The sequence below is a fragment of the Eubalaena glacialis genome, chromosome 13 (assembly GCF_028564815.1).
Source record: "Eubalaena glacialis isolate mEubGla1 chromosome 13, mEubGla1.1.hap2.+ XY, whole genome shotgun sequence".
In the NCBI taxonomy this organism is placed as follows: domain Eukaryota; kingdom Metazoa; phylum Chordata; class Mammalia; order Artiodactyla; family Balaenidae; genus Eubalaena; species Eubalaena glacialis.
In genome coordinates, this window is record NC_083728.1 from 73,753,810 (window position 1) to 73,781,320 (window position 27,511).

At 47.5% G+C, this 27,511-nt stretch overlaps 1 protein-coding gene across 1 annotated transcript; it reads left to right on the forward strand.

Annotated features, from left to right (window-relative positions):
* The first annotated feature begins 1,878 nt into the window (after window positions 1-1,878).
* Window positions 1,879-27,511, forward strand: SCNN1G (sodium channel epithelial 1 subunit gamma). The gene is made up of 13 exons (XM_061209031.1): window positions 1,879-1,971; window positions 5,334-5,681; window positions 7,630-7,939; window positions 9,403-9,593; window positions 10,588-10,691; window positions 13,250-13,413; window positions 21,424-21,522; window positions 23,061-23,178; window positions 23,753-23,831; window positions 23,915-23,972; window positions 24,161-24,219; window positions 25,585-25,660; window positions 25,951-27,511. The coding sequence occupies exons 2-13, from the start codon at window positions 5,365-5,367 to the stop codon at window positions 26,329-26,331; spliced, it is 1,956 nt and encodes a 651-aa protein (XP_061065014.1). The 5' UTR covers window positions 1,879-1,971; window positions 5,334-5,364; the 3' UTR covers window positions 26,332-27,511.

Below are 27,511 nucleotides of genomic sequence, written 5' to 3' on the forward strand. Positions count from 1 at the left end.
ACAAAAGAGTACATACTATGTGACTCCATTTACATGAAATTTAAGAACCAAAAAAATTAATCTATTATTGCCATAGGAAACACTGGTTGCCTATGTGGGAAGTGAGTAAAAAGGAGCTGAGGGAACTTTCTGGGGTAATGATCTATATATTGATTAGGGTGATGGTACATAGTGTATACCTTTATCAAAACTCATTGAACCTGTAAAATCTGTACATTTCACTGTATATAAATTTTAATTGGATTTTTAAAAAGAAGCCAATCCAGCCTAAATTCATTATATCCTATGGTGATATAGAGCTGATTTTAAGTCTTATCCCTGACTTCAACTAGCTCCCATCTTGTAAAAACATTCTTATTTTTATGGCACAGGTGATATGTATATATATATATGTATATATGTGTATATATATATATATATATATATCACAAGTAAAATTTGTGATATATATAACACAAGAAAACACAAATAAGTAAAATTCAATCATAAGCCTACCCCAAGAGAGAACCTCTTTTTAAATATTTTGATATATATTCTATTATTCTATATATTGTTTGGTAGCCTGCCCTTTTCTCTTAACTGTTCTTTTTGTTGTACCAATTAAACTGGGTAAGTACATTGACAGAAAAAAAAAAAAAAAAACACCAGTAGAAATTTATCCCAAGGAAATAGAGATGTACATGATATTTTACAGAATAATTTATATTAGTGAAAAATTAGAGGAAATCTTAAACTATATCAATAGATCGATTAAATAAGTTATGTGAAAGGAATACTTTGGTAAATGTAGTTATTGGCAAGGAAAGTTACACATATCATGAAGTGAAAAAGCTGGCTTTATTTTACAATGAGAATCTAACTGTGCAGTGTATTGTCATTAAAACAAAGTTAAATTAAAGAACAGTATGTACATCATTATATATACATACTGGTAACTATGTTACTGGTATTTAGTGGGGGTTGCAGATTATGGAAAGACGTCCATTTTCTCTTTATCCTTTGAGTTCTTAACTATGAGGATGTATTGTCAGAAAAAAAACAGTTGAGATTTTAAAAGATTATTTTCTTTAAATTGCCCTCCCCAAATACTGAACCACTCGCTTGGGCAAGTGCCCCTTGCTAACTCAAAGTGTGGTCCTTAGACCAGCAACAGAAGCATCACCTGGGAAATCCAAATTCTCAAGCCCCATCCCACCCCTAGTGAATTAGAATCTGCACGTGAACGCGATTAGCATGTCTGAGCAGCTCTGAGCAAGAGCGGACCGCTTCCCCTGTCTGTGTCCTTCCCTACTCAAGGGGCCTGTGACAGAGGTGTCCCTATGGTCCCTCCCAGTTGCAATTTTCTAAGCTCATGTCTTGTTTTCAGCGTGAATGCCTATAAAAAGACAGCTGAAGAGACTAAAGGATGAGCGGCCTGCCTGAACAGCCCTGCTGCCCAGGTGGGCACCGAAGTAGCCTCAGGCTACATCCAGGTCAGGAGGAAGCCAGGGGCAGGAGGCTACTTGGGATTTCTCTTGATGGTGGGGGCGGGAGGGCGCCCAACTGGACCAGAATGGAAGGCGCTGGGCAGTAACAGGGCAGCAGGAGGCGCTGCGAGGTGCTTGAGGAAGGTGCCGCACAGACCCATCTGGAATGCAGGGTGCAGGGTGGCCTCAGGGCGGCAGCAGCTGCTGCGCAATACCACCTAAAAGCACAGCGCAGGACGGGCTGGGGCGCAGTGCGGCCTCAGGATGGCAGGGGGCGCTGCAGAATCGTGGCGCACTCTGGGCTGCCGCAAGTCCTCGGCCGCTGGGGAAATACACCTGGGCAGGCGGGGGCGGGGTCCGAGGGGCGGGGCTCCGAGGGGGCGGGGCCCAACCCACAGGAGCCTTGGCCGCTGGGGCTGCGGGATGCTCTCGCTGTACGAGGAGCAGAACAGAGCGTACCCGGATCGCGCACACGCTAGCCGCGGACCCTTCGGAACTGAGTAAGGTGAGCCCAGCCGGGTCGGGTCGCACCAGCTCGGGGGTTTCAGGCACTGGAGTGGCCTCGGGGTCCCTGGGGTTTCCGGACAGTGTCCTCCCGGTCGGCGGCGGAGCGGGCATCAGCCCGGGGCTGCCTCCCGGTACCTGGGATGCTGGGACACCTGCCCAAGTCCATTCGATCCAGCTTTCTGCTGTCTGCCCTTGCCGTGGCCCGGGACGCAGAGCTGGGGCGGGAGACGTTTCTGAGTTACTCAGAAACCGGGTCTGGGGTGTCCGGGGCCGCGCCCCGCCTCGTCTCTCCACCCAGCACCCGCTCATTCCCTTCCTGGCCTTGGTGAGACGCGTGGACCTGACCGCGATCGTTCCTTTTCCCCTCTGGAATGTTTTCTCTGTGGTGACTGGGGTTGCAGAATGTAGCAAACACTTGAAGCGGGTTGGTTGGGTTCTCTCCGGCGGCCTCAGCGCGGGCTGCCCTGGGGCAGACGTGGCTTCGGCCACAGCAGCCGGTCTCTCGGCGCGGGGAGGGCAGGGGCTGCAGAGTCGCCCCTCGGGAGGAGCGCGGGTCTGGCACCCAGAGCCCAAGGCTTGGGTTCCATCACTGAGGTCTAGGGGATAGTTGAGGTCGGGAATGAGCGAGAGGGGTGCAGTAGAGAATCATGAGGGACCCCGGAACTCCAGAGAATTCTTTTAATCCTTCCTCCCGGTGTGGCATTGGACAAGTTGCCTAAACTCTGCACCTCAGTCTTCTCTGTGCCTCATATAATAATAATGGGGATTAAATAGGGTAATGTGTGAAAAGAGTAGGAGGAGGAGGTCTGGGAGTAGAGTAAGGGGTCAATAAATAATAGCTGCTATTATTTCTGTTGTTTGTGCTGTTGCTGTTGTTGTTACTGTTATTATTATTATTATTTGAGGAGCAGTTTGTAGTTAAAGGCATGGTTTTAAATCCCAACTCAGCCACTTTCTAGGGTGACCTTGGGCAAGCTACTCAGCCTCGCAGTGTCTCAATTTCACGTGTATAGTGGGGAAAATTATGGTGCCTATCTCAGAAGATATTTGTGGAAATTAATTGAGTTAATACCTGGCAAGTGCTTAGAAGAGTGAGTGCTGGGTGTCAGCTACTAATTCTTCCACAAGGGCATCATGTTTAATCAAGCAGTATAACCTGAAGGTAGCTACAACCTTGCTTTGTTTATAAGTTGAAATATTATTTGTGTGAACATGTATATGTTTTATGCTGTGCAAGATGGGTTCCCTTCTTTCACCTGTGGTTTCACTAACACTGGTGGCTGATCCACCGGGGTCAAGGTAGTCCTGGGGAAGGGGCTGATGGGGCAGAGGGACCCCAGGAGTTATCTTCAGTGAGAAAATGGAGGGTGTGATGACAGAAGCTTCCAGAATCACAGTTTCTGTTGAGCATTCACAGAGGAGAAAATCTTCCCTGGGTTGCAGTTTTATTTAACAGGAAATTTGTACCTGGATCTAGGTTTCTTAAAACAAACTCTTGCTAATTTTGGCTTTTGGATTGCAGTGAGAGAGGAGATGAGGATGGGCAATATCTTCAATGATAAAACACAGTAAATCACATTCCTCTTGCCAAGAGGCTTCTTGCATAATTTTGAGGGTCAGAGATCACAGCAAGATCATATACGTCTGTGGAGGGTTAGAGTGGTCTGCCTGCCTTTGGATGTCTCACCTTCCTCCCACAGCACTCTACATCCTTGCCATCAGAAACCTGAAACCCACTAACATCATTAACTTGAAAGCCTCCCACCTTTGCCTCAGCTCCTGATTTTGGATAATATCCCATGGGTTCAGGGTGGAGAAAAAGTATTTCCTCAATGCCAGAATCCTACCTGAAGAATGTGATGGGGCAAACTATGGTCTTTGTCCCAGACCCAGGCCTTCTGGGAGGCATGGGGACTACCCTGTATATCCTGTCCTACTAATTCGAGTATATCCTAATTTGCCTCTGTCACCTACGGTAGGCATAGGAAACAGAGTTTCCATATACCCCCTCCCCAGTACCAGTGCTCACCAATACTAGTGTTAGGAAGTGGCCACACTACCTACCCAGAGTTTGGAAATTAAATAGCTCAGGATTCCATCTCTTTCCACCCCCCACTTTAGTCCCAAGGACTGTTAATTAACTGTCTTGGGGAGGGGGCAGCACCCAGCACAATACCAGGCCCCTCAAGGCATATACCATGGTGATAAAGGCTGCAAGATTCCAATCCAGCGCCTCCACTTACTAGCTGTGTAATTTTGCACAAGTTACTCCTCCTCTCTGAGCTCATTTTCCTCCTCTGTAATCTGGAAGTAATAATAGTATGCCTACCTTATGGCATTGTTGAAACATGAACTGAAATATATAGAGAGATTATATATATTTGGAGAGAGATTGATTATATATATGATATATGGAGAGAGAGACTGTATGCATTTGTGAGGCTAATGAGACTATATATTATTTTAGTTCATTTTTTAAAAGATTATTATTTCACATTGTAAAGTTTCTGTAATTCAGGTGCAGCATGTATATTGATGAACGCGGTCATTTGCTTTCCAACACTCCTCCCCAGACAAAGCTGTTATTATATCAAAGTGTATTCTCCAAATTCTCTTAGAATCAAGGAAATATGGCATGGTGCCTGGCAAATATTAAGTGGTCAATATTTGTAGGCTATTATTATATCAAGTGCTCTAGAAACACTAAGGGCTTGACTGTAAAGAGAAGTGAGACAGAAATGAAACAGAAACCCTCCACTTGCAGTAAATCAGCTGAGAAAAGGCTGGGAAGATACGGCTGGGCTGGGAAGGGACTGGACATGGTCTAGGGTGGCTGCCCGTAAATTCTCTTGGCAGATTTTATCTGTTAGAATCGATTTGCAAGGTGCTTGCTCTGTGCCAGACGCTGAGCTGGGCACCAGAGGGCAGGGTGAGGCAGGAACGATGCCCTAAGGAAGGCAAGCTAATGGAGACACTAAGATCAGACCCCTGGATGCTGTAATCACGATGGAGCTTGATAAGAGGGGTGTGGAGGCTGATTGGGATGGGGTCGCCCAGAGGGCTCCTGCTCCAAGCACCCAGGGGGAAGGTCCTGCAAACCGTGCAGTGATTTCACAGGTCACACCCCACCCAGCCTCCACACAGCTTGGCCTGGGGGCCACAAGAGAAGGAGGCAGCTCTTTGGCAGCTGTGGTGGCCCAAAAGCAAATATCCTGGAGCAAGGGCCAAGGCCTCAAAGCAGACTGTCCAGGCCAGAGGGAAAGAGGAAGGCAGCCTCTGAGGACATGAGGGCTGGTGCTTCCCAGCGCCCAGCCTCCGGGCTGTGCCCACTCACCTACTTCTTTTTCTCTGCCCCTCCAGCTTGCCTGCCCCACCAAGTCCCATCTTTACCATGGCTGCTGGAGAGAAGATCAAAGCCAAAATCAAGAAGAATCTGCCCGTCAGGGGACCTCAGGCACCTACCATCAAAGAGCTGATGCAGTGGTACTGTCTGAACACCAACACCCACGGCTGCCGCCGCATCGTGGTATCCCGTGGCCGCCTCCGGCGCCTGCTCTGGATTCTGTTCACACTCACAGCCGTGGCCCTCATTTTCTGGCAGTGTGCCCTCCTCATCTCATCCTTCTACACCGTCTCTGTCTCCATCAAAGTCCACTTCCAGAAGCTGGATTTTCCTGCTGTCACCATCTGCAACATCAATCCTTACAGGTAAGAGGCAGGAGCAGGGACAGGGAGGAGGGGTCACGCCCCCTCCAGGTGCCAGTGCCCCTCCCAAAGGTGACACACTCCAGCCTGCAATCATGCTTTTTAGAAATTTGAATTCATTGCCAGTGTTGGTAAACTGCCCTCTCCCAGGTTTTAGATCTGTACCAAGGTTTCAGTCCATCAGCTACTTCTGAGGATGGGCTAGCTCAAGGAAGGCAAGAGAGGGAGGCTGCAAGGATCGCTTTTGCTCGGTGGTTGAGTCTGGAATGAACTAGAATTCCTCCTACCCTGGAGACACACACGCACACACACACACACACACACACACACACACACATACAGCCCAGCTTAGCCATTTCCCCTGAGCTCTCCAAGCTCACACCCTCACTCTCCCCTGAATGTGAGCTGGAGGCTGACTCAGACATGACACCTAGGTGACTTCCAGAAGCATCTCAGCTCATCTGAGTGAACCCAGCCCCACTAATTGAGATCACTGGGCTCTGGGCAGGATCAGCCCTTGGTACTGCCCAATTGTCTGCTGCAGGACCTGTTCTAAATGGGTCATTGGAATCCTTCTCAGGATTATTGAAAACTGATCTGTGAGGCAGATCAGAATCTGGCAGAATTTGTCAGAGCAGGTGTGAGGGTGGGGAGAAGGGAAGAGCAGGGGAGGAAGACCTTCAAAGGGAACTAACTCGTCCAGAGTCATCAATGAGTTGATGGCAAATCTCAAACTCAACATCAGGTCTAAACTCATCCTCCACCTCAAAGTCTGTCTTTCTTTCTTTCTTCCTTCCTTCTTTCCTCCATCCCTCCCTTCCTCCTTTCCTCCCTTTACCTCACCCTCCCTCCTTCCCACCCGCCTCCTTTCTTCCTTTCATCCTTTGTTCCATAATCTTTTACTCAGCATCTACAAATTGTCATTCACTGTGCTAGATTCAGAGGCATGGAAGTGAATGACCCAAACACAGTCTTTGTCCTAGTGCAGCTGATGTTGTAGTAGAGGATTGAAATATTAACAAATATGATTACACTAATAAAATTAATAACAGTGACCATTTAACAGCATATATGTGTGTGTGTATATACATATATATATATATACATACATACATACATACCCACAGAGATACATGGATGGATGGATAGATAGATAGATAGATAGAAAGAAAAAATAAACTCATTGACTCTTGCCAATAACCCCATTTTACAGGTGGGGAAACTGAGGCACAGAAAGGCTAAATGGCTTGTCCAGGGTCACACATCCAGAACCAGAATGGGAACTGGAACCCAGGTAGTTTGGCTCTGGAGTTTATACGCTCAGTCACTATGCTGTGTGGCCTGTGCCCCTAGCAAGGGAGAGAGAGAGTGGGGAGAGTTAAGAGGGAGGCCAGGACCATTTGGTATTGTGAAAATTAAAAGATGGTGTTGTTATGCTTCAGGTAGTCAACTCCCAGATCATGCTTCTGTGTTCTTGGGGGCTGTCAAGGTAACAGTTATACCTCTTCCCTCCCAGCATTGATTCGAGGAGAACCCATGGGCAGGGGCAAGTATGCTGGGTAGAGACAGAGCCTGCCCCCTGGGAAGACTCCTGGTTAGCAGTTATTTACTTGTCTTCACTGTGGCTGGTTTATGGGAGGCACCTGACAGTCACCACTCCAGAAATGCTGGTTGGGGCAAACTCATCAACACACCCTGAGAGCAAGCAGACAGTGGTGGCAAAGGTGAAACCACAGGAAGTCACACAAGGGTCATATGGGAGCCTGCCCCATTTACTTGAGCCAGTGGTCACATTGGAGGGGGCAAATTATAAAAGGCCTGGTTTTCTTGGCCAAGGGCTCTGGGGTGATGGGCACAGGCTGACGCACATCGATGGAAAGCAGCATGGGGAAGTGCCAGCTTTCTGCCAGAGGGGTTTCCCATCCCTGACTCCTCCTTCCCACCTTGACAGGTACAGTGCCGTGCAGGACCTTCTAGCCGATTTGGAAAAGGAGACCAGAGGGACCTTGAAGACCCTGTATGGCTTTTCAGAGATTACATCTCGGAAACGCCGAGAGGCAGAGTCCTGGAGTTCGGCCAGGGAGGGCACAGGGTCGAAATTCCTCAACCTGATCCCGCTGCTGGCTTTCGATAAGGGTGAGACAAGCAAGGCAAGGGACTTCCGCACAGGACGGAAGCGGAAAGTCAGTGGGAGAATCATTCACGAGGCATCAGACGTCATGCATGTCCATGAGTCCAAGGAGGTGGTGGGATTCCAGCTGGTAAGATGCACATCCTCACGGTTTCGGGGAATGGGATGGGATAGTGGGTCCAGGGAGGTTTCTCCTTTGCCATTAGCCCTATAGTCCCACAGGAAGAAACACACTCAGTTAGGGTGAATCGGCTGTAAGCAACTGAAACTGATCCAGGCAATCTTAAGATAAAAATGTCTTAGAAGGTAACCAGTAGCTCATGGAGGCCTCTTGAAGGACAGAAATTAGGGAAGATCCAGGGATCCCAGTGGCAAGAAATGATGAAAAGTCGTTTCAGATACTGCTACTGGATTAAATAAGCTTCAACTGTTTTCAGTCTTTTTGTTAATCCAACCATAAAGATGGATTCAGATCCCATTTGGGGACTATCTGATTGGCCAAGTTTGGGTCACCTGATGGCTCACATAGGGTAGGACATCTTGATGGACAGTCTCAGCTGACTGTATCCAAAGGGTGGAAAGAAATTCTACCAAAGCAAAATTGGGGTGCAGACACCAGAAGGAAGAAAATAGATAATAAGCAGCAGAAACACAGCGTTCCCAGCAGTACTTGCCTTCGTGAGGTGCTAACGCCTGACTTCTCATCTCTCCTTCTTGGTCCCATTTGAGGGACTCTGAAGAAGCAGCTATTCACCAAAAATGAATTCCATTGCCTTCCTGGCCAAACTCAACCATCACCCTCCTCTCTGTGCCCTAGCCACCTCTAGTAAGATGAGAACTACCTCCACTTTATAGTCTTGGTTGCTGATTGTGAGACCTCATGGCTCTAGTTGCAAATCCTGGGGAAAAAATGGCCCTTTCTCTAAATCACTGAGCCTTTTTGAAGTCTTCCTGGGTCCTTATATAAGATAAAGTTCTCCTTGATACCAAAATCCATCCTTTGGTGTCCATCTTTTAGGAGAGTTTTCAAGCCCTGTGTGATGAGAACATCTGGAATATACCAGAATTTCCCTATAACACTCTCATTATTATGTATTTTAAATGCTGGTCCTCCCAACTACCTTGTGAGGTGGGGAAGGATGGTATTTTGGTCAACATTTTGTAGGTGAAATAATGGATAGGTAATGCCTTGCCCAAGATTCTGCAGAGAGGTCATGGCAGAGTCGGGGTTAGAATCTCGATTTCTAGACTGTTGACCCAATAAGAAATGGTGAGGGTTGGGTGGGAACTCAATAGCCATAATCAATCGAAGCCTGGATGTCTGGGCGCCCTGAAGAAGCTGGTTTTGCTTCTCGCTTGGTAGGGAGTCATGAGAGTGAGGCTCTGTGTCCTTCCTTACTCAGCCCCTTCTTGGTCCTTGAGGCTTGAGGATGATGTGTCCCAGGCCCCAGAAGTGAGAAGAAGCCCATCCTTGCCCCACATATCCCTCCTGTTCCCCTGAGTGTTTGATCTAGAGTTTCAGTTCCCTACAGTCCTTCTGAAGGCCGCTGGTAGGGCTGATAGCTTCATCCTGGTGTCTCCTCCTATTCACAGTGTTCAAATGACACATCCAGCTGTGCAGTCTACACCTTCAGCTCGGGGGTTAATGCCATCCGGGAGTGGTACAAGCTGCACTACATGAACATCATGGCACAGGTGCCTCCGGAGAAGAAAATCAACATGAGCTACTCTGCTGAGGAGCTGCTGGTCACCTGCTTCTTTGATGGGGAGTCCTGTGATGCCAGGTCAGCAGGGGAAAGCTGCTCTCTCAGCTCCAAGGACCAGCGGCTCTGAGTGCTGGGCTCCTTGCATGCACCCGAAGCTCAACTAGAGGTCTTGGGAGCGACAGGTGCTCTTCTCACTGACCCTGACTTTTGGAAAATGACTTATACAGGAGCTCAGCTCTAGAGTCAGTGAGGAAGGTGGAGATGGTATAGAGTCAAAATATCCTTAAATTCATTAAATTACTCATAGAAACAGAGTAGTTGATGGTGGACATATAACCTTGTATATTACCATCACACATACCAGTGAGAACCACTGATCTAGTACAGGAAGGAAAGAAGAAAGGGAGGAAGGAGGGAGGGAAAGAAGAGGGAGGGAAGAAAGGTCTATGTACAGATGTGTGAACTTTCAGAACTTTCCACCTTTAAGATAACACTCAGATTCCTGGTAGAGACTGGGCAGTCATGGGACATTCTAAAGTGTTCCTGCTTATCTGAAGGGCTTTCTTCATTCTTTTGAAATACTAAGCCTTTCTATATGTTAGTTGATATACTGACCCTTGCGAAAACTGAGTGATTGGAATCGTGTCTCCCTGAAGGTTGGGTTCTAAAGTCAGTATGAGGACACATATGATGTGATTCCTTTTCTGGGGATCATTTGCTAGGAATTGGAATGGAAAAAAGTCAAGTGTTGGCTGAGAAATTCAAGAGTAGAGGAAATGGGGGGCAGATATATTGGCACAAAGAATGCCAAGTCAGGATGGAGATGGAGGTGAGAAGATTAAGAGGGAGAACAGAAAGCAGAGAGCGGTTCTATGTCAACATGTGTCAGTTGGACGAGGGGCCTTGTTTGTCATCTATCAGAGGAAAGATGGGGGAAGTAAGTCATGTCTATCATCCATTGTCCACAAAGGAGAGTTGGCCCATTAGCACTGCCCATTTGGACTTCAGCTCAGGTGCATGAGGGGAGTTCCCAGCACAGCCCTTTTCTGACCTGTATTCTCCCCCCCCATAGGAACTTCACACGTTTCCACCATCCAATGTATGGGAATTGCTACACATTCAACAACGGACAAAATGAGACTATCCTCAGCACCTCCATGGGAGGCAGTGAATATGGTAAGGAAATCTGCACCAAGGAGATCCTGGGGTGCTCTAATGGCAAGCATGCTGGCAGCAGGACAATTGGGGATGCTTTAGGCCTTCCAGAGATGCAAGCTTTCCCCACCTGGCCAGAAACTTGGGGCACAACTTTTCTTCTTGCAGTGTTTCCATCAACATCCATATCGGTTCTTTCCTTCTTTATCAGAGTCTGTTTTCCTTTTTGACATCTCCTCTTTGCTTTTGAGAGAGCAACAGGGACAACCCTGGGGTTTCTTCTCCCAGAGAAACCACTTGGGTTTAAGCTTGTAACTGGAGTGAGTAATGTTGGGCAGGCAGCTTCCCGATGGGCTTAAATCTAGACGTGCTGAACAGGAAGTCTAGGGAAGCAAACACACCTTTATCTTGGTTAAGATGACATATTCTGGAGCCAAAACCCAGCTCTGCCACTCACTGTGTGACCCAGTGCAAGTTACACCCCTTCATCTATAATGAGGGAATAATAATAGTATCAATGATACGAGGTAATTGAGAAGACAAAATATAAAAAGCACTTAGAATAAGACCTGATACACACTGTATTAGTTTGGTTGGGCTGCCATAGCAAAATATTACAGATGGGTGACTTAAACAACAGACATTTATTTTCTCACAGTTCTGGAGATTGGAAATCCATGGTCAAGTTGCTGGCAAATTCAGTTTCTGGTGAGGACTCTCTTGCTGGCTTGCAGTTGGCCACCTTCTCTCTGTGTCCACACGTGGCCTGTCTTCTGTGGAGAGAGAGAGCTTTGTTGTCTCTTCCTCTTCTTATGAGAACACTAATCCTATGGGATTAGGGCCCACCCTTATGACCTCTTTTAACCTTAATTACCTGCCTAAAGTCTGTATCTCCAAATACAATCACATTGGGGACTAAGACTTCAACATATGAATAGGGTGGAGGGGGCAACCTTCGGAGAGACACAAAATTCAGTCCATAACACACACTAAGCACGCAATAAATGCTAGATGTGGTTGTCATTACTACTATTACTACCATTACTACCATTGCTGCTGCTACTACTATCACCACCAATAATTACTACCTCCAGTATTAGTATTACTACTACTCTACTGCTGTGACTTTTGTAGAGAAGGCAGGAACTCAACAGACTGGACTGGTTTACCCACAAAAGGAATTCTTGAAAGGTCCTAAACAAATTGAACATGATTTGATATATAGATATGCTCCTACAAGGAAAGGCAAGGTCTTGTCATGGAGGAAAACCCACTTGGACTCCTCATCTTTGTTACTGTATTCTCTGTGTTCTTACCAAATCTGCAAGAAACCGTAATTCAGGGCACTCACGTCAGTGGGAAGAAGTAGTCTGGGAACTGTTGCACAATCCTGGCTCTGCTGCATGTGGGCTGTGTGACCTTGAGCAAATCACTTCCCCACTCTGGGCTTTGTTTCCTTTACTTACAAATAGAAGAAGTCAGAATAACTCTCAAAGTTCTCTTCTTTCAATTCATATAGGCCCTGCTCTCATTTGTTTACCAAATGTTTATTGAGTGTCTTCTGTATGCCAGGCCCTCTTCCAAGTCTTCGGGACACAGTGGTGAATAAGACAGATGCCATCTCTGCTTTCAGGGAGCTTGCATTTTGTTGCAGAGAGACAGATAAATGAGTGAACAAGCACATAGATATTACCTGGTTATCAATCCTAGCGAGCGCTATGAGGAAAACAAAGCAGCACCAGGGTAGAGAGAGTGGCTGGGGCTGAGATGAGGGGTTTATTTCAAATAAGGAGGTCCAGAAAGGCCTCTGGGAGGAGGGTTATTTGAAGATGGAAAATACGCATTAAGGTCCATAGAAGAGCGTTTTGGGCACTAGCAAGTCCAAGGACCCCAAGAAGGAAATGGATTTGGTGTGCTCTAGAAACAGAAAGAAGACCAGCGTGCTTGGAGCTTCGTGATGGAAGGGGAGAGTGGAATGAGGAGGGAGGCATCATCATCTCCCTGAGAGCCACAGTCAGGTTTCTGGACTTTATTCTACGGCATCCCCATGTATGCAACGAGATGCCACTAAAGAGTTTCAGGCAAGGGAGTGACCTGATCTGATTCCTGATTTTAAAAGGTCCCTCTGGCTGCTGGGCTCAGATTAGACTGCAGGCGCAAGAAAAACAAAAAAGTGGGAGCAGGGAGAGGAGTTAGGCCAGTGATCGGATTCACCACTGGTGTCTCTCCCTGAGGGTTTAGGCAGCCACAGCTCTGTGTGTCCCTTTGGGTGCCCAGCAGAACTCCCCATCTCAAAGAACCACATGGAGATTCATGTCTTGGGCAGGGTATTAGTTTTCCTTATGCTTAGCAAACCTGCAGTAGTGACACTGTTTCTGAGCCCTATTTTGTGCTAAGCCCTGGAGACAGAGCAGTGAACAAGTCAGGCTGGAGTTTCCAGTCTCACCCTTGTCTACCTTTCACTTGTGGGAAATGCCTGGGTCTTGGTTTTGAGACTCCCAGAGCAGTGGGAGAGGTAGGCTACCACCCGGGAATGTTCTCCTGGCTTTTGACCACAGCAGGCTGCCTTATCCTCCCAGGGCTGCAGGTCATCTTGTACATAAACGAAGAGGAGTACAACCCCTTCCTGGTGTCCTCCACTGGAGCTAAGGTGATTGTCCATCGGCAGGATGAGTACCCCTTCATCGAGGATGTGGGAACAGAGATTGAGACGGCCATGGCCACCTCCATAGGGATGCACCTGGTAAGAGAATATTCTGATTCCCATCGGCTTGGTGAGGAGGACAGATTTTGTTGAAGGATAACCAGTGAGGTGCAGCTTATGGAAAAGAGTGTTGGTTTCAAAAGGAAGCATGGTCTAGTATTTTCCAGTGGTTACCCCAGTGGTCATTCTAGTAGTTCTACTAAAGGCTGTCTTTGTATCTTTTGTATGGATGAACAAGGACAGGGTGCCATTTTGGATAAGAATTGAAGGAACCTTCCTTGTTCCAGAGACAAATGTCAGCATTTATGGAACCTGTGCTGGTCAGACACTAACTATGTATTTGTCACTGATATAAATAGAGCAGATTAACACCTTTCTGGGACACCTAGAGGCCACTGGGGCATGTAAACCACTATTGGAAAGTCATTGGGCCATCAAAGGTCTATTTGGACCATCCTACTTCCATCAGTTTCACCTCATTTACCGAGAGCCACTCCCCTCAAGTCTTTGACGTTTTCTGACCTCACTGGGTGCTGAGAACACTCATACCTGTCAACGAAAGCACATCTGGGCTGCAGACTCCAATCCCTGAATCAGTCATGCCCAGTGGAAGCAGAAGGGCAAGGCGAGGAACGTGCTTAGACGCCCCTGGCCACGCTTGTACAGTCTCTTGTTTGCAGGCCTGGGGTCTTTTTATGCCAGTCTCTGTTTCACTCTGTCTCACTCTCTCATTCTCTGTCTCTGTCTCTTGCTCTATCTAATAGAATTAACTATTAAGTACTTATTTAAAGGGAGTATATGCACAAAGTAAAAAACTCAAACAATACAAGGAGCCTACCATGCAGATGTATCTCCCTTCTATCCCTGACCTCTGGTTCCCTCCTTCCTCTGCACAGAGACTATTGCTGCTGCTTCTGTGTTTCGCCAGGGATGGGATAGTCTTCTTCAAGCGTGTGTGTGTGTGGGTATAAGCATTTCTCCTTTCATGCAAATGCAAAATACTGTTCTGCCCCATTTTTCACTTGATACTATGGCTTGGAAATAGTTCCATATGAATACACATGTAGATTTTGCCTCATTCTTCTTAAAGACCCATAATATTCCATTGTGCGGATAAGTTATTGAAGCAATTCCCTGTTGATAGACTTGAGATTGTTTCCAGGTACAACTAAAAGCAATGGTGCAATGTGATGTGTAGTCATCGATTGCTTCCTAGAAGTATATCAGTCAGTATGCATATTAGCCAAATCGCCCTCCAATAAGGTTGTACCCACACGGGTATTAACCAATTTTTAATCTTTGCTAATCTGTCAAGAAAAAAATGGTATCTATTATAATTTTTGACAGTCATTCTTAGTGGCATTTTATCACCTATTTATGGAGGAAAAAAATCTCCTTGTGGACTCTTTGTTCATGCCTTTGTTTATATCCAACCTTAGTATCCCAAATTAAACATCTTAGCCTTCATCCCTCATAAATTTTTCCTCCAGAGCAGTCGTTTCCAAACTTGTTGATCAGTAGATTCAGATCTGCTGAATCAATATCTCTGAGAGATGAGCCCAAGGATCTGTATTTTTACCAAACTCCAGTGGTCATTTCAAGAGGCCACAAACTCAGGAACCTCAGCTTTAGAAACATGAGTAGTTCAGAAAGAGAGAAGAAAAGTGTGTCTTCCTAAGAGAAAGTAAAGCTAGGATGACACCAAAGCTTTAGCACAGCCATAAATGATGGCTTCAGAGTGAGTTATAAAGTGATATGGTGGGCATTGGGGCTTGTATATTCCTCCATCATCTATTCATTCAACAAGCATTTTCTGAGCACATCCTGTGTGCTAGATGCTGGGGCTATATCGGTGTCCCCAGGACTGTCGCTGTCGTTTTAGAACTTAGGGTCTAGCAGAGAGAATCAATAACAAACAAAAAATTGCACAGGTGATTCACTCTAATCATCATAGGTGCTGAGAAGGAGAAATACAGGATGCATGAGAGCATATCACAGAGATGCCTGATTTAGGGCTTTTTTAATAGGGAGAAGAGGGGAGCTCAAGGGGTGCTTTCCTGAGGAAGTGGTATTTAAGTTGAGACAGCAGAGAGGATAAACTGGCATCTGTGGCTTCGGCGCCTCACCATGTCCCATCAAAGGGCAACCGTGGACAAGAGAGAACATCAGGTTGGCACATCTGTGAAGCCGTGTCATTTAGTGGCTTTGCTCAATGTGGGAAATTTGTTCCAACATGAGAAGTGTTGTGTACCACCTTGGGCTGTGTGAATGCTGATTGCCCAAGGAAAAATCTTGAGCCCCAACCTGCTCAAACTGTGGTTTGAAAAGACTTTAGGTTACTACCTTTTTTTTGGCCGCACCGTGTGGCATGCGGGATCTTAGTTCCCCAAACAGGGATCAAACCCGTGCCCCCTGAATTGGGAGCACGGAGACAACCACTGGACCACCAGGGAAGTCCCTTTAGCTTACTACTTAAGGAACCAGGTCTCTGATTCCTCTGTTCGCTGGCAGATTACAAAACTCCCAGATCAGAATAGCGAACATTTTGATCCAACATTTCTCAGGCAGTTTTATACCTTGAAGAAGCACCTGGGATTTACAGCACATTCTGACCTTCTGCCTCTCGCAGTCTTTGCAAACTTAGAGCTTGGGAAAGTACAAGAACTAAGGAATTGCCCTCTGGTTTTCTTCTCTGAGCTTAGAAAAATATCCATCACACTGTTAAGCAAATGCTGTCTTTAGCAATGATGGTAAACAAAGACATGGGTCGGTTTTCTGCTACACTTAATTTGAGATATACAAAATCAAAGCCACAGAGCAGGGTCAGGAAGCTCTAGTTCTGATTTATGAGCATTTAAAACAAAAAAAAAACACTAGGGATTACTGAGAGGTCACCAGCGAGTCACTAGCATAAGTCCAAACAAACTAGACTTCCTTCCTTTCTTATTTATTTAGTTATTTATTTACTTTCGATCGGCATGTTAAACTGGTAGACTCAGTTTGTTAGGCAATTGGTTAACTAATCTTCCTTCATTCACTGAGGCATGTGTGTCCAAAGCACTGGATATTCAGAGATGGATACAACAGAGCACCTACCTTCAAAGATTCACCTTTAAGAGAAGATAACATACCTTTGCAACGCAGGTCCAAGCTCTGTGGGAACAGGGACCTTCTCTATCTTGTTCCCAGGCTCAGTTCTTAGAACGTAGTAGATCCTCAGTAAATATTGTTGGATAGATGGATGGATGGTTGGGGGCCAGGACAGAAGCTTTTGGTGAAGGCTTTCCAGGTGATGGATTCTTAAAGGACAATTGTCAGGCAAATAGTATCAGGAAAGGCTAGTCCAGACAAAGGGCATAGCAATTACAAAGGGGTCGCAGAAAGGATTTGAAGCCATGTAGTGAGTCATTCTGAAAAACCACTTTGGCTGAAGTGCAATCAAGATACTGGAGACAGCGCAATATTTACAGTAACACTAGAAAGAAATGATGAGGCCCTAGCTGAGGCAATGGCTGTGGGGATGACCAGAAGTGAATGGATTTGAGAGATATTACAAGCAACAGGGTTTGACAGCCGAGGTCGCTGAGGAAAGGCCAGGGGGAGTTAGATTGATATTTAGGTTCTGGCTTGGGTAGTGGGGTGGATGGAAGTGCCAGGTTCTAAATTAGGGAATAAAGAAGGGTAGGTTTGGGGGAGAAGATAACCACTTCAGTTTGGGACATACCCAAGTTGTTGTGCCTTTGGGAAATCAAGGTGAAAACGTCCTGCCAATAGATGCTGTGAACCTCGAGCTCAGGAGAAAAATCCGGGGGCCGTGGTGGGGTTGAGGGTGAGGTTACATCTAGCATAATTCTAGACTTGGAAAGAAATACCATCACCCAAGACCTGAGACAGAATGCAAATGTTTAAGGGCTGAGCAGAAAGAAAATGGAGAAGTAGAGGGACCAAAGTAGCAGCAGAAGCTGGAAAGGGTTGGTGTCAGAGAAACGAAGAGGGTTTCCAGGAAGGTATTAGCTAGGGTGCCAAACTCAGTTGAGAGGTCAAGCAAGGTAAAGGGCAAAAGCTGTTGGGTTGGGCAACCAAGAGGTCACCGGTTCTCTGCCAGAGCAGTTTTCAGTGGAAGGAGTGGAACGGAAACCAAAGCACAATGGGTTGGATCACGAATGAGAGATGAGGAAGCGGGCAAGGGCAAATTCACCCAGGGGAGTGTGGAGCCAGGCCCCGGAGAGGGGCGAGACTTCACTGTCATTGCAAACCTTACTGTATTTTTTTTTTTTTTTTTAAGATTTATTTATTTATTTTTGGCTGTGTTGGGTCTTCGTTGCTGCGCGCGGCTTTCTCTAGTTGCAGCGAGCGGGGGCTACTCTTTGTTGCGGTGCACGGGCTTCTCATAGCGGTGGCTTCTCTTGTTGCAGAGCATGGGCTCTAGGTGCGCGGGCTTCAGTAGTTGTGGCACGCGGGCTCAGCAGTCGTGGCTCGCAGGCTCTAGAGTGCAGGCTCAGTAGTTGTGGTGCACGGGCTTAGTTGCTCCGCGGCACGTGGGATCTTCCTGGACCAGGGCTCGAACCCGTGTCCCCTGCATTGGCAGGCAGATTCTTAACCAGTGAGCCACCAGGGAAATCCTCCTACTGTACATTTTTATCTTAAAGCATGCACACACTTCTCTTCACAAGCATATGTATAACAGGGATTAAGGGCTCAGACTTTGGAGCCAGACAACTGGGGTCCAAACCCCAGCTTTGCATTTTGATTGTGTGATCTCTGTGTCTCAGTTACCTCATCTGTAAAATGGGGATGATAATAATGTTACTGCATAGTCTGGTGAGAATTCAATGAGTTGATTCATGTGAAAATTGAAAACAGTGCTTGGCATGTATTGGGTGCTCCAAAAATATTGGCTATTACTATACATTTTTTTAAGAAAAGAGACGTGAAGGGAAGGAAAAATATTTGAACCAAAAAGAGGGGTTAGGGAAGATTTTTCTTGTCCTCATGATACCCTTCTGAGTGCGATATTGAGTAAGATATTGATCTCTTCCATATAGTATATAGAAAGTACTAATTATTTGCCATATGTGTTGCAAATATCTTTCCCAGTGTGTGCTTTCATTTTAGTTTTCATTATGCTTTTTCACATGCAAAAACATCAGATGTTTACATAGTCAAAATCTTTGTTTTCTTCTTTAGTCATTATGTTTATTGAGGATTTTCCCTCCTTGAGATCAGATACTGAGCTGATTTTCCTTCCAGTTATTTTATTATTTCATTTAATAGTTTAACCCACTAGAATTTTATTTCTGCAGGATGTGAAATGCAGAATTCCTCCAAATTCTTAACAAGTAGTCCTAACTTCATATGTTGCATAATTCTTTTTTCCTCCATTGATTAGAAACGTCAAAATAACTTTTATAATTATTTATATCTATAAATTATTTTATAACATTACAAATAACTTTTATAATTTACTACAATTTAAAAACAGAACAAAAGAAAAAAGAGTTAAAACACCCGTAATTCCACCTAGAGCCTCCTGCTGCCACCTGGGCTTTTCCCTGGCACAGTTCATACCTTTAAAGAGGGGAGCTAAGGACTTTGTGCAACTGCTCTCCTCCCCCAAGATTCTCAGAAGGAAGCAGATAGGACCTCATTTTGATAAAAATGAGTCCTGTTCCCACATACACCCACATACAACACATGTGCACGCAGACGCCTAATCACACCTACACATACCTGTGCATGCCACACACATATCTATCTATCTATCCATCTAAACTTGCACACACTCTCACACACACATACATATATACCCATTCTCATTTTTGGGTCCCTAGGGGTCAGGACAGAAGCCAAAATGTTTCCCCACCCTGCCCAGATCAGCACTTCTGGTAAACTGACAGTGAAGTGGGGGAGTGAAAGGCGGCGGGGGAGAGAGAGCGAGAGCAAGCCAGGGCTCTGTCCAAGTTCATCTAGCTGAGGCTTTGAGAAGCTAAAGACCTCTCTTCCCCTCTAAAAAGGCCATTTGCCCCATCTGCCCCAGCCCCAGGTGTTTCAGGAAGTAACCTGAATAACCCAGGAGCTCTGAGTTTGATAAGCATCGTTGCAAAGTAAAGGGCCATTGAGTACTCAAAAAGCATAAAAATCACAATATGACTTCTCACAATCGGTTTTCTGGAAGTGGTCCATGGGCTGGTTCTCAAAGTAGAAAGAGCCTCAGCCACCTTTGCCAACTGCACAGGGCTTACCTGCGTGGACGAACCCTCTCCCCTAGATGCCAGGGTGTTGAACTCTCCCCACAGGCAGGTAGAGCCCGTAGCTGACACTCTAGGCTCTGTGGACATCCTGGGCCTGGGGTCTCCAAGGGACATCCGATCAGGGAGACTGCTGCTTGGAGAAGCTTAGAGGGTAGCATTGAATGGAGGTGCCCTCGAGGGAAGCCACTGCTTGGCATCTTCGTGCCCAGATCCCAGCCCAGCCCTGGCATGCACTAGAGGCTCTAAATCAGTTTGCTACCCAGCTATTAGAGGAATGAAGTAAGTCTGTTTATTCTGTACTGACATGGAAAGACACTCACTCTTTATTATTAGTGAGAAAAGGACATTGCAGGGCAAAGTGAACGTGTGATGTGTGTCTGGATCTCAGGATCGAGATCTGACCTGTTGGAGTGGGTACCCGGGGGGAAGAGAGGAAACCAGACGGCTACTTTCTTCTCTGCTTCTTCTGTTTAAACGTTTTAAAATGAGCACTGTCTTTTGCCCTGGAGGGCAAATTAATTTGCAATTAATTGAGGGAGACTAATGGGTCAACAGATGAATTATAATACAAACAGAAAGAGATTATAGCCACTTGAGATGTCTGTAGTTTCTACCTGCGCCAAACTTCTTGATTCCTTCCCCCCACCCAATCACCTTTCTCTCTGTTCATCCACTCTTCAAAGGAAAAAGAATTTTCTTCCCTCCCATAAATCTGCCATCCATTTGCCCTTTACCCTCCCCATTTCATAAAAGACAAAACAAAACTCTTTGTACACACACACACACACACACACACACACACACACACATACCACAATATATTCAGTTGTTATTCCCCCTTGGGAGACATTACCCTTTTTTTTTTTTTCTTAATTGACTTGTCTGGATTGTTCCTTTGCAGTGACAAATATGAAGCTAGAACCAAACGTAGTAAGCTATAATAAAACATAATTTAATAAGGCTTTCGAACAGTGAGTTACGATGCTCTTACCTCCTCTGATCAGGGTATCATTCTGCTCTGCTGGGTATTCTTTGGTCCTCTCTAAGAAAGTCCATTTTTTCAAGTCAACTTCTGGGACCAGAAGGCAAGAGGGTAGGAAATGAGTCCTTCACTGAGACAAGGACCCCGTGCAGCAAAGTCACTGCTCATCTTTCTAATCCCTCCAGCCCCTCCCCGTGGATTCTCCAGTGGCTCACTACATTCTGAAAACCAAATCCAAACCCAAATTTCTCAGCACAGCTTAGGAGGCCGCCATGATTTGGCCTTGGCATCCCTCTCTGACCTCATCTCCAGCGACGGCTCTCCCTTTTACCACGTTCCGGCCACCCTGGCCCTCTCCCGCCTCCAGCCTTGCTACTCCCTCTGCCTAATCCTCTTCCTACCTTTCTTGGCAAGTCCAGCTCTTTGTTGCCATTCCATGTCGAGCCAACATGTCCTTTTCTCAAAGACATCTTCCCTAACCACTTTTGGGAAGACTGCCCCCTCCTCCCAACCCCTCTCGTCTCTCTACCCAGTTTCATTGATCACTATCAAAAAAGATCCAAAATGATTTATTTGCTTTTTGACCATCTGTCTACCCCACTAGAATGTGAGCTCCACAAGAGCATGGAACTTGTCTATTTTGATCACTGTGGATTCCATAGTGCCTAGAATAGCATCAAGCTCCTAGTAGGTGCTCAATAAATATTTGTTAAATGAATGACTGGGTAGCTGCTCAGCTCCTCGAAGCTGCTAGAAATGCCCCTTGTCTGGGTCCTGGCGGAGGTCAGGGCTGAATGTGTGCTGCTGTGATTACAGACGGAGTCCTTCAAGCTGAGTGAGCCCTACAGCAAGTGCACGGAGGACTGGAGTGACGTGCTGATCACGAACATCTACAATGCTACGTATTCCCTCCAGGTACAGGCTGGAGGCAGCACCCAGCCCCGGGTTGTGGCCTGGACCCAGGAAACAAAGTTATATATAGGCTGGGGTGTGTCTGGGACTGGGAACTGTGGTTAGAATCCTGGGGTTCATCCAAGGATCTCAAGAGCAAATGATGCCAGCTGGTTCCGGTCCTCTTCAATCCATCTGTAACCAGAGCTTCATTGATTCATTGAGGTTTGCATGGAACAGAATGTACAGCTGAGATCCACTTCCTAAATGGGCCTTGGCGAGTGAGGGACCGGAGGAGGAAGCAGCCTGGGAGAGGCACTGGGTGAGGGGTGCCCTTCACCCGCTGATGGCTTTGGGCAAGTTGTGTGCTCCTCAGCAGTCACTGGGGGAGTTTGGATTGGATCAGGGGCTGCTGAGTGGCAGCTCCCAGGTCCCTTCCACCCTGCTCACCTGGTTTTTCTGGATGGTGTTTAAAAGTCAGGGAATTTCACAAGAAAACCCAGATTTCTAGCTTCTCTTGAAAAACAAGATCTGGCAACACTGGACCCATATTCCTACAGGATAAACAGTGGGTGGAGTGGCCTTATCAAACGAGACATGTTCTCTGGTTCCCCGTGGTCTCCACCACCCTCTAGTGTATTACCTATGTCAACCCTTGAGTGAGATCACCTGTTACACTGCCTCCTGTTCTGGCAGTCTGCCCTTCACCTCCCACCAGGACACTAAGAGAGCCAATGAGAATCATCCCAGCAGAACAAAAGGACCAGGCTCCCTGAGTGCACTGAGTCCACTAGCTTCCACCAGAGCTGAGCTGAGGGGTGGTGGAGACACTGAGTGAAAAGAGACTAGTAGTCAGACAATGTCTGCTTGTAAGAAATAGAAACACATTCACACTGACTTCAAGACCAAAAAAAAAGGGGGTGGGGGGTCAGCTCGTTGGAAAGATACTCTGGATAATATTTAGTGAGAGGCTACCATTTACAAACACTTTACATCTTTCAATTCATACTCACAACAACTTCATGAAGTAGGTCTTGTTATACTTATTTCAAAAATGAAGAAACCAAAGCATCAGAGAGATTAAGTAACTTGCCTGAGGTCACACAGCTGGGAGGTAGCACAGCTGGTATTTGAACTCAAGCAGCCTGCCTTCCGAGCCCACACCGTTAGCTTTTATGCTATAAGCTTCATGGATATTATGATCCCCAGGGATCCAGCCTGGAGGGCTTGGACCTGAGAATCGGAAAGTTGGGGGCTGGGTTTTTTTCTCTCTGTTTCTTAGCACCTGCTCCAAGTTTCCCACTTATCTCTGGGTCAGCACTTACATGATGGAAAATGACCACCGCAGCTCTAGCTCAAACTGGCCTCCACGTCTGTTTAAATTCCCAATAAATTTTCTAGCTTTGTCCCTGTGGCCCTATCGGCTGTGACACGAGGGGTACATTTATGCTGTCTGCCAAGGCTGTGGGAAGCTGATCCTCTCCGACTGAGGGATGTAGGGAGGGGGTCTCTGGCATCCACGTGCAAGGAGGTTAAGGGAATTCCTGGGTCTTGTCTTTCAGATCTGCCTTCACTCGTGCTTCCAGGCAAAGATGGTGGAGAAATGTGGGTGTGCCCAGTTCAGCCAGCCTCTACCTCGGGGAGCCAACTACTGCAACTACCAGCAGCACCCCAACTGGAGTGAGTGAGACCCACCCCCGCCTTCCACACCCCAGGAGCGGGGTCAGCCCAGCCCTGGCAATAGCTAAGGCGCTCCCGGGACCCTGCCCCTATGGCCTTTGGCCTGAGGGAGATATTGATAGAGAGACACCGACCAGTTTCACTCCTGTTGTGAAGCCTGGCTTGAATTCTACTTTCTGATTAAAGAACAAATGCTACACCCCAGCTTGTGCTAAAACCTTGACCACCTCTGTCAACTCCAGGAGGTAGGAACTATTGATAGTATCCTCTGACAGAACAGGTAACTGTGGCTCAGAAAGGTTAAGCAACTTGCCCAAGGTCACACAGCCAGGGAGCAACAAAGCTAGACCCAAAGCAAGGGCTGCTAACCTGCCCCCCACCCCAACCCATGTTCTTAGCTGTGGCAGTATTCTGTCTCTCAAAATCACAAGCCAGAAATTGATTCCAGAGAACTAGTGTTTGTAGAAAGTGGAAGGTGAAATCATTAAAAGGAGACTATGGGGGCACCACTGGAAAACCCTAGGAAGGGTCCTGTGACCCCAAAGCTCATGCCACCCTGCACTCTGTCCCTCAGTGTACTGCTACTACGAACTGCACCAGGACTTTGTCCGGGAAGAGCTGGGCTGCCAGGTGCTGTGCAAGGAAGCCTGCAGGTGAGTGGACCCAAAGCAGTGGGATGAGCAGGGCTGGGCTGGGCCAGGCCACCCACCCTCACTCCATGCCCTTCTCCACTTAGCTTTAAGGAGTGGACGCTGACCACCAGTCTGGCGCAGTGGCCATCTGAGGTTTCCGAGGTGAGTTCTCTGTCCGCTCTTCCCCCTGGCGCCCTCAGCCTGGAGCCTCATGTCCTGATTGTGTCCTCTGGCCTCAAGGGTGATCCACAGGGGAGGCCTGGGTCAGGGGCTGGGGCTGAGAGGGGAGGGCAGACAGGCTGGCTCTGGTCCCTCCGGGCATCCCCAGGCCACTTCTTTCTCCACCACAGAAATGGTTGCTGTCCGTTCTCACTTGGGACCAAGGCCAAATAAAGAAAAAACTCAACAAGTAAGTTGACCTCCGCCCTGCTTCCTCTGCTTCTGCCGGCCCCCGTCCCAGCCTCCTCACTTGATTCCTCAGTGCCAAACGCTCTCCTTTTCATTCATTCATTCATTCATTTCTTTATGCAACAAATATTTACTGAGTTCTTATCATGAGCCAGGCCCTGCTCGAGGCCTGGGGCTCTCAAACTTTTTGACCATGACCCACAGTATGAAAATACTTTTTCCATTGTGGCCCATTGAATACATAACTGAAATAAAATTGTCATGAAACAGTACTCCCTTATGATGTACAATGCATTCGGGCTGCTTCTCAAATGTTGCACACTCGGGTACCAAACCAACTATTTACATCCATCCCGATTGGTCACAGCACAATTCTGAATGATTAGTGCCCATATCAGTTGATAAAAATTTCGAATCTCTCTGTGGATGCAATCTGATCTTTCCTATTTCATTTTGTAAAAGGTACTCGTCATGACCCAGTAAGTTTATTTCATGGCTTCCTGATATGTCTTGACCCACTTGGAAAAATACTCCTTTTGAGCCATGCAGCTTCTAATTCCACTTGAATTTTCCACATCAAAATTCACTTCCAAGGGACCTTATCAAAAATCAGCCAGGGAAGAGTTCAGGGACCTCAGCAGATGGAGACAAAGATGGGAGAGGGTGGGGGGATTGCCGTGTGAACCCACATCTCTCTGGGCCACTACTGTCTCCACAGTGCCCAGCCCTGGGCCAGATCTTTCTAGGTTTGAATACCAGCTCTGCCAATCATGAGCTGTGTAGTCTTGGGCAAGTTACTTATCCGATCTGTGTCTCAGTTGCCATATCTGTAAAATGGGTATGATTAAAACATACCTGCCTCATAGGGTTGTTGTGAGAATTAAATAAGTTGACTCACATAAGGTTCTTGGAACACATAAGGTTCTTCCAGTGCTTGGCAACACAGGAAGTGGTCAGTAAATGCTAGCTGTTATTATGGTTATTATCATTATGACCTTATACCCAGCCTGCCTCGCTCATTTACACCACTTGCCTGTCTCCCGTACATGTTTTAGGCTGCAATCGAACAACTACAATGTCAAGGTTTAATGAAGAACATTGTGCTGTGGGAATGCAGCTGAGGGAACTTAGCCTACAGGTGGGGAAATGGTTTTTGAGTGAATGAATGAACCAGCCCCAGGCCAGAGGTGTGCTCTGTGGTGCAGAAGGAAACCCATACACCAGGTTCTAAGACCCTGTGGAGCTCAGAGCCTGGTCCGTGCTGGGGGCTGGGCAGGAGAGAGAGAGCCATGCTGAGAGGCTGTCCATCTGGTAGAGTGCAAAGGCCTCCAACTCACCTTGGCCCCGTCTATTGGAATCTTTACAGGACAGACTTGGCCAAACTCTTGATATTCTACAAAGACCTGAACCAGAGATCCATCGTGGAGAGCCCTGCCAACAGCGTGAGTGGCTTGCTTCTGGGACCTGTCCCGGGTCTGCGAGTGTACGCATCTGCCTGGCCCTGGGGAGCAGAGTCAGGTTGTGGGGATCTAGCCTGAGCTCGTAGGGCCACCAAAGGCCAACCAAGCCTCAGATCAGGCAGAGTAAGAGGGGACAGGAAGGCTGTCCCCATTTTCCCCCAAACCTGTTCGGGGCCAGGGCTAGCCAGTGACTCCCTTGGGAACTGGGGTCTTGGCATGAAGCCAGCTTGGCGGGGGTCCCTCCTGATAGTCTGGCTTGGCCTCCCTTGCAGATCGAGATGCTTCTGTCCAACATCGGTGGCCAGCTGGGCCTGTGGATGAGCTGCTCCGTCGTCTGCATCATTGAGATCGTCGAGGTCTTCCTCGTCGACTCCCTCTCCATCGTCGCACGCCACCAGTGGCGCAAAGCCAAGAAGTGGTGGGCCCGGAGACAGGCACCCCCCTGGCCCGAGGCTACCCACAGCCCTCAGGGCCGGGACAACCTGGGCCTCGATATAGACGATGACCTGCCCACTTTCACCTCTGCCTTGTGCCTGCCTCCAGCCCCAGCAGCCCAGGTGCCGGGCACGCCGCCCCCCAGATACAACACCTTGCGCTTGGAGAGGGACTTCCCCAGCCAGCTCGCGGACACTGAGGTGCCAGCTGAGTCCTGAGGCAGGCTGGGGAAGAAAGACCGAGCCAGGACCACCAGCCATGGTCTGAAAGCTTAGACCCTGTCTCTTGCACACAGAGGGGATCCTCTGCACCCGCTCTGGGCTTTTCAGAGACATTGACTACAGGTCTCCTTTGAACAAGGCGGGGCCTGGGCACGTGCAGGGGACTGTTGGACCCCACCCAGCAATGCTCCCAGCCGCCCAGGATGAGATAGTTCCTGCAGCCCAAACCCTTAGGACATCTGCTACCGAGACAGATGGGGCCCAGGAAACGCGGCCGGCCTGGACAAAGGCCAGGAGTGAAGCCTGACAGAGTTCTCTGCCAGATCTTCAGGGAGAAAGACTCCTCCAAAGCCCTGAGCTGGGGGTTTCAGCCACTCCGCCAGCCTGGGCTGGGACCCAAGGATGTGACCTTAGGTGTTGAGACCTGACAATCACTGCCTGGTGCCAAAGATAGGAAGGAGGAAGCTCCAGGCCTGGAGCCGTTCTCGAATAAACTGCTTAGTCACTGACATTGGGGCGAGGTCTGCTCTGTGCCCTCAGGCAGGAGCTGGCCCAGAGTGCTTGGAGTGTGTAGAGGGGAAGGGTGTACTGGAGGGAAGCCTGGGGGGTGTGACAGGAGGTCCTCACTCCAGGGGGGGCGTGGGACATATTCTGGGCAGCTAAGCCAGTGCTCTGGGCCCTTTCCCCAAGCAGAGAAGGGCCAGGTAAAGGACACTGTTGGACACTGCTGTCCAGTGGTAGCCCGAGGCATAACGGATTATCTCCTGATGACCCACCTCCGCTACTCCTCCTCCAGGGCAGACCCCGTACCCCCACCAATGGCCTGCGCCTCACCGACAAGCCAGCCACGGACAGCCACCTCCTGACGTACTCACGCCTTCCAGGGAGATAATAGCTAACATGTGTTAAGCGCATAGTAGGTGCTCAATATCAGCTGAGGAGCAGTGTTCTGGCTGCCGTCCTAAGCGCTCACAGAGGTTGGCATAGGAGACCGCAAACGACAACACACAGGCCAAATCCTATTTTTGCTTGTGACCTAAGAGTGAGTTGGATGGTTTTTGGGTTTTTTTTTTTAATATTATTAAAAATATCAAAAGAAGGACAGTTTATGACCTGAAAATTATATGCAATTCAAATATCAGTGTCCGTAATAAAATTTTATTGGAACACTGTCACA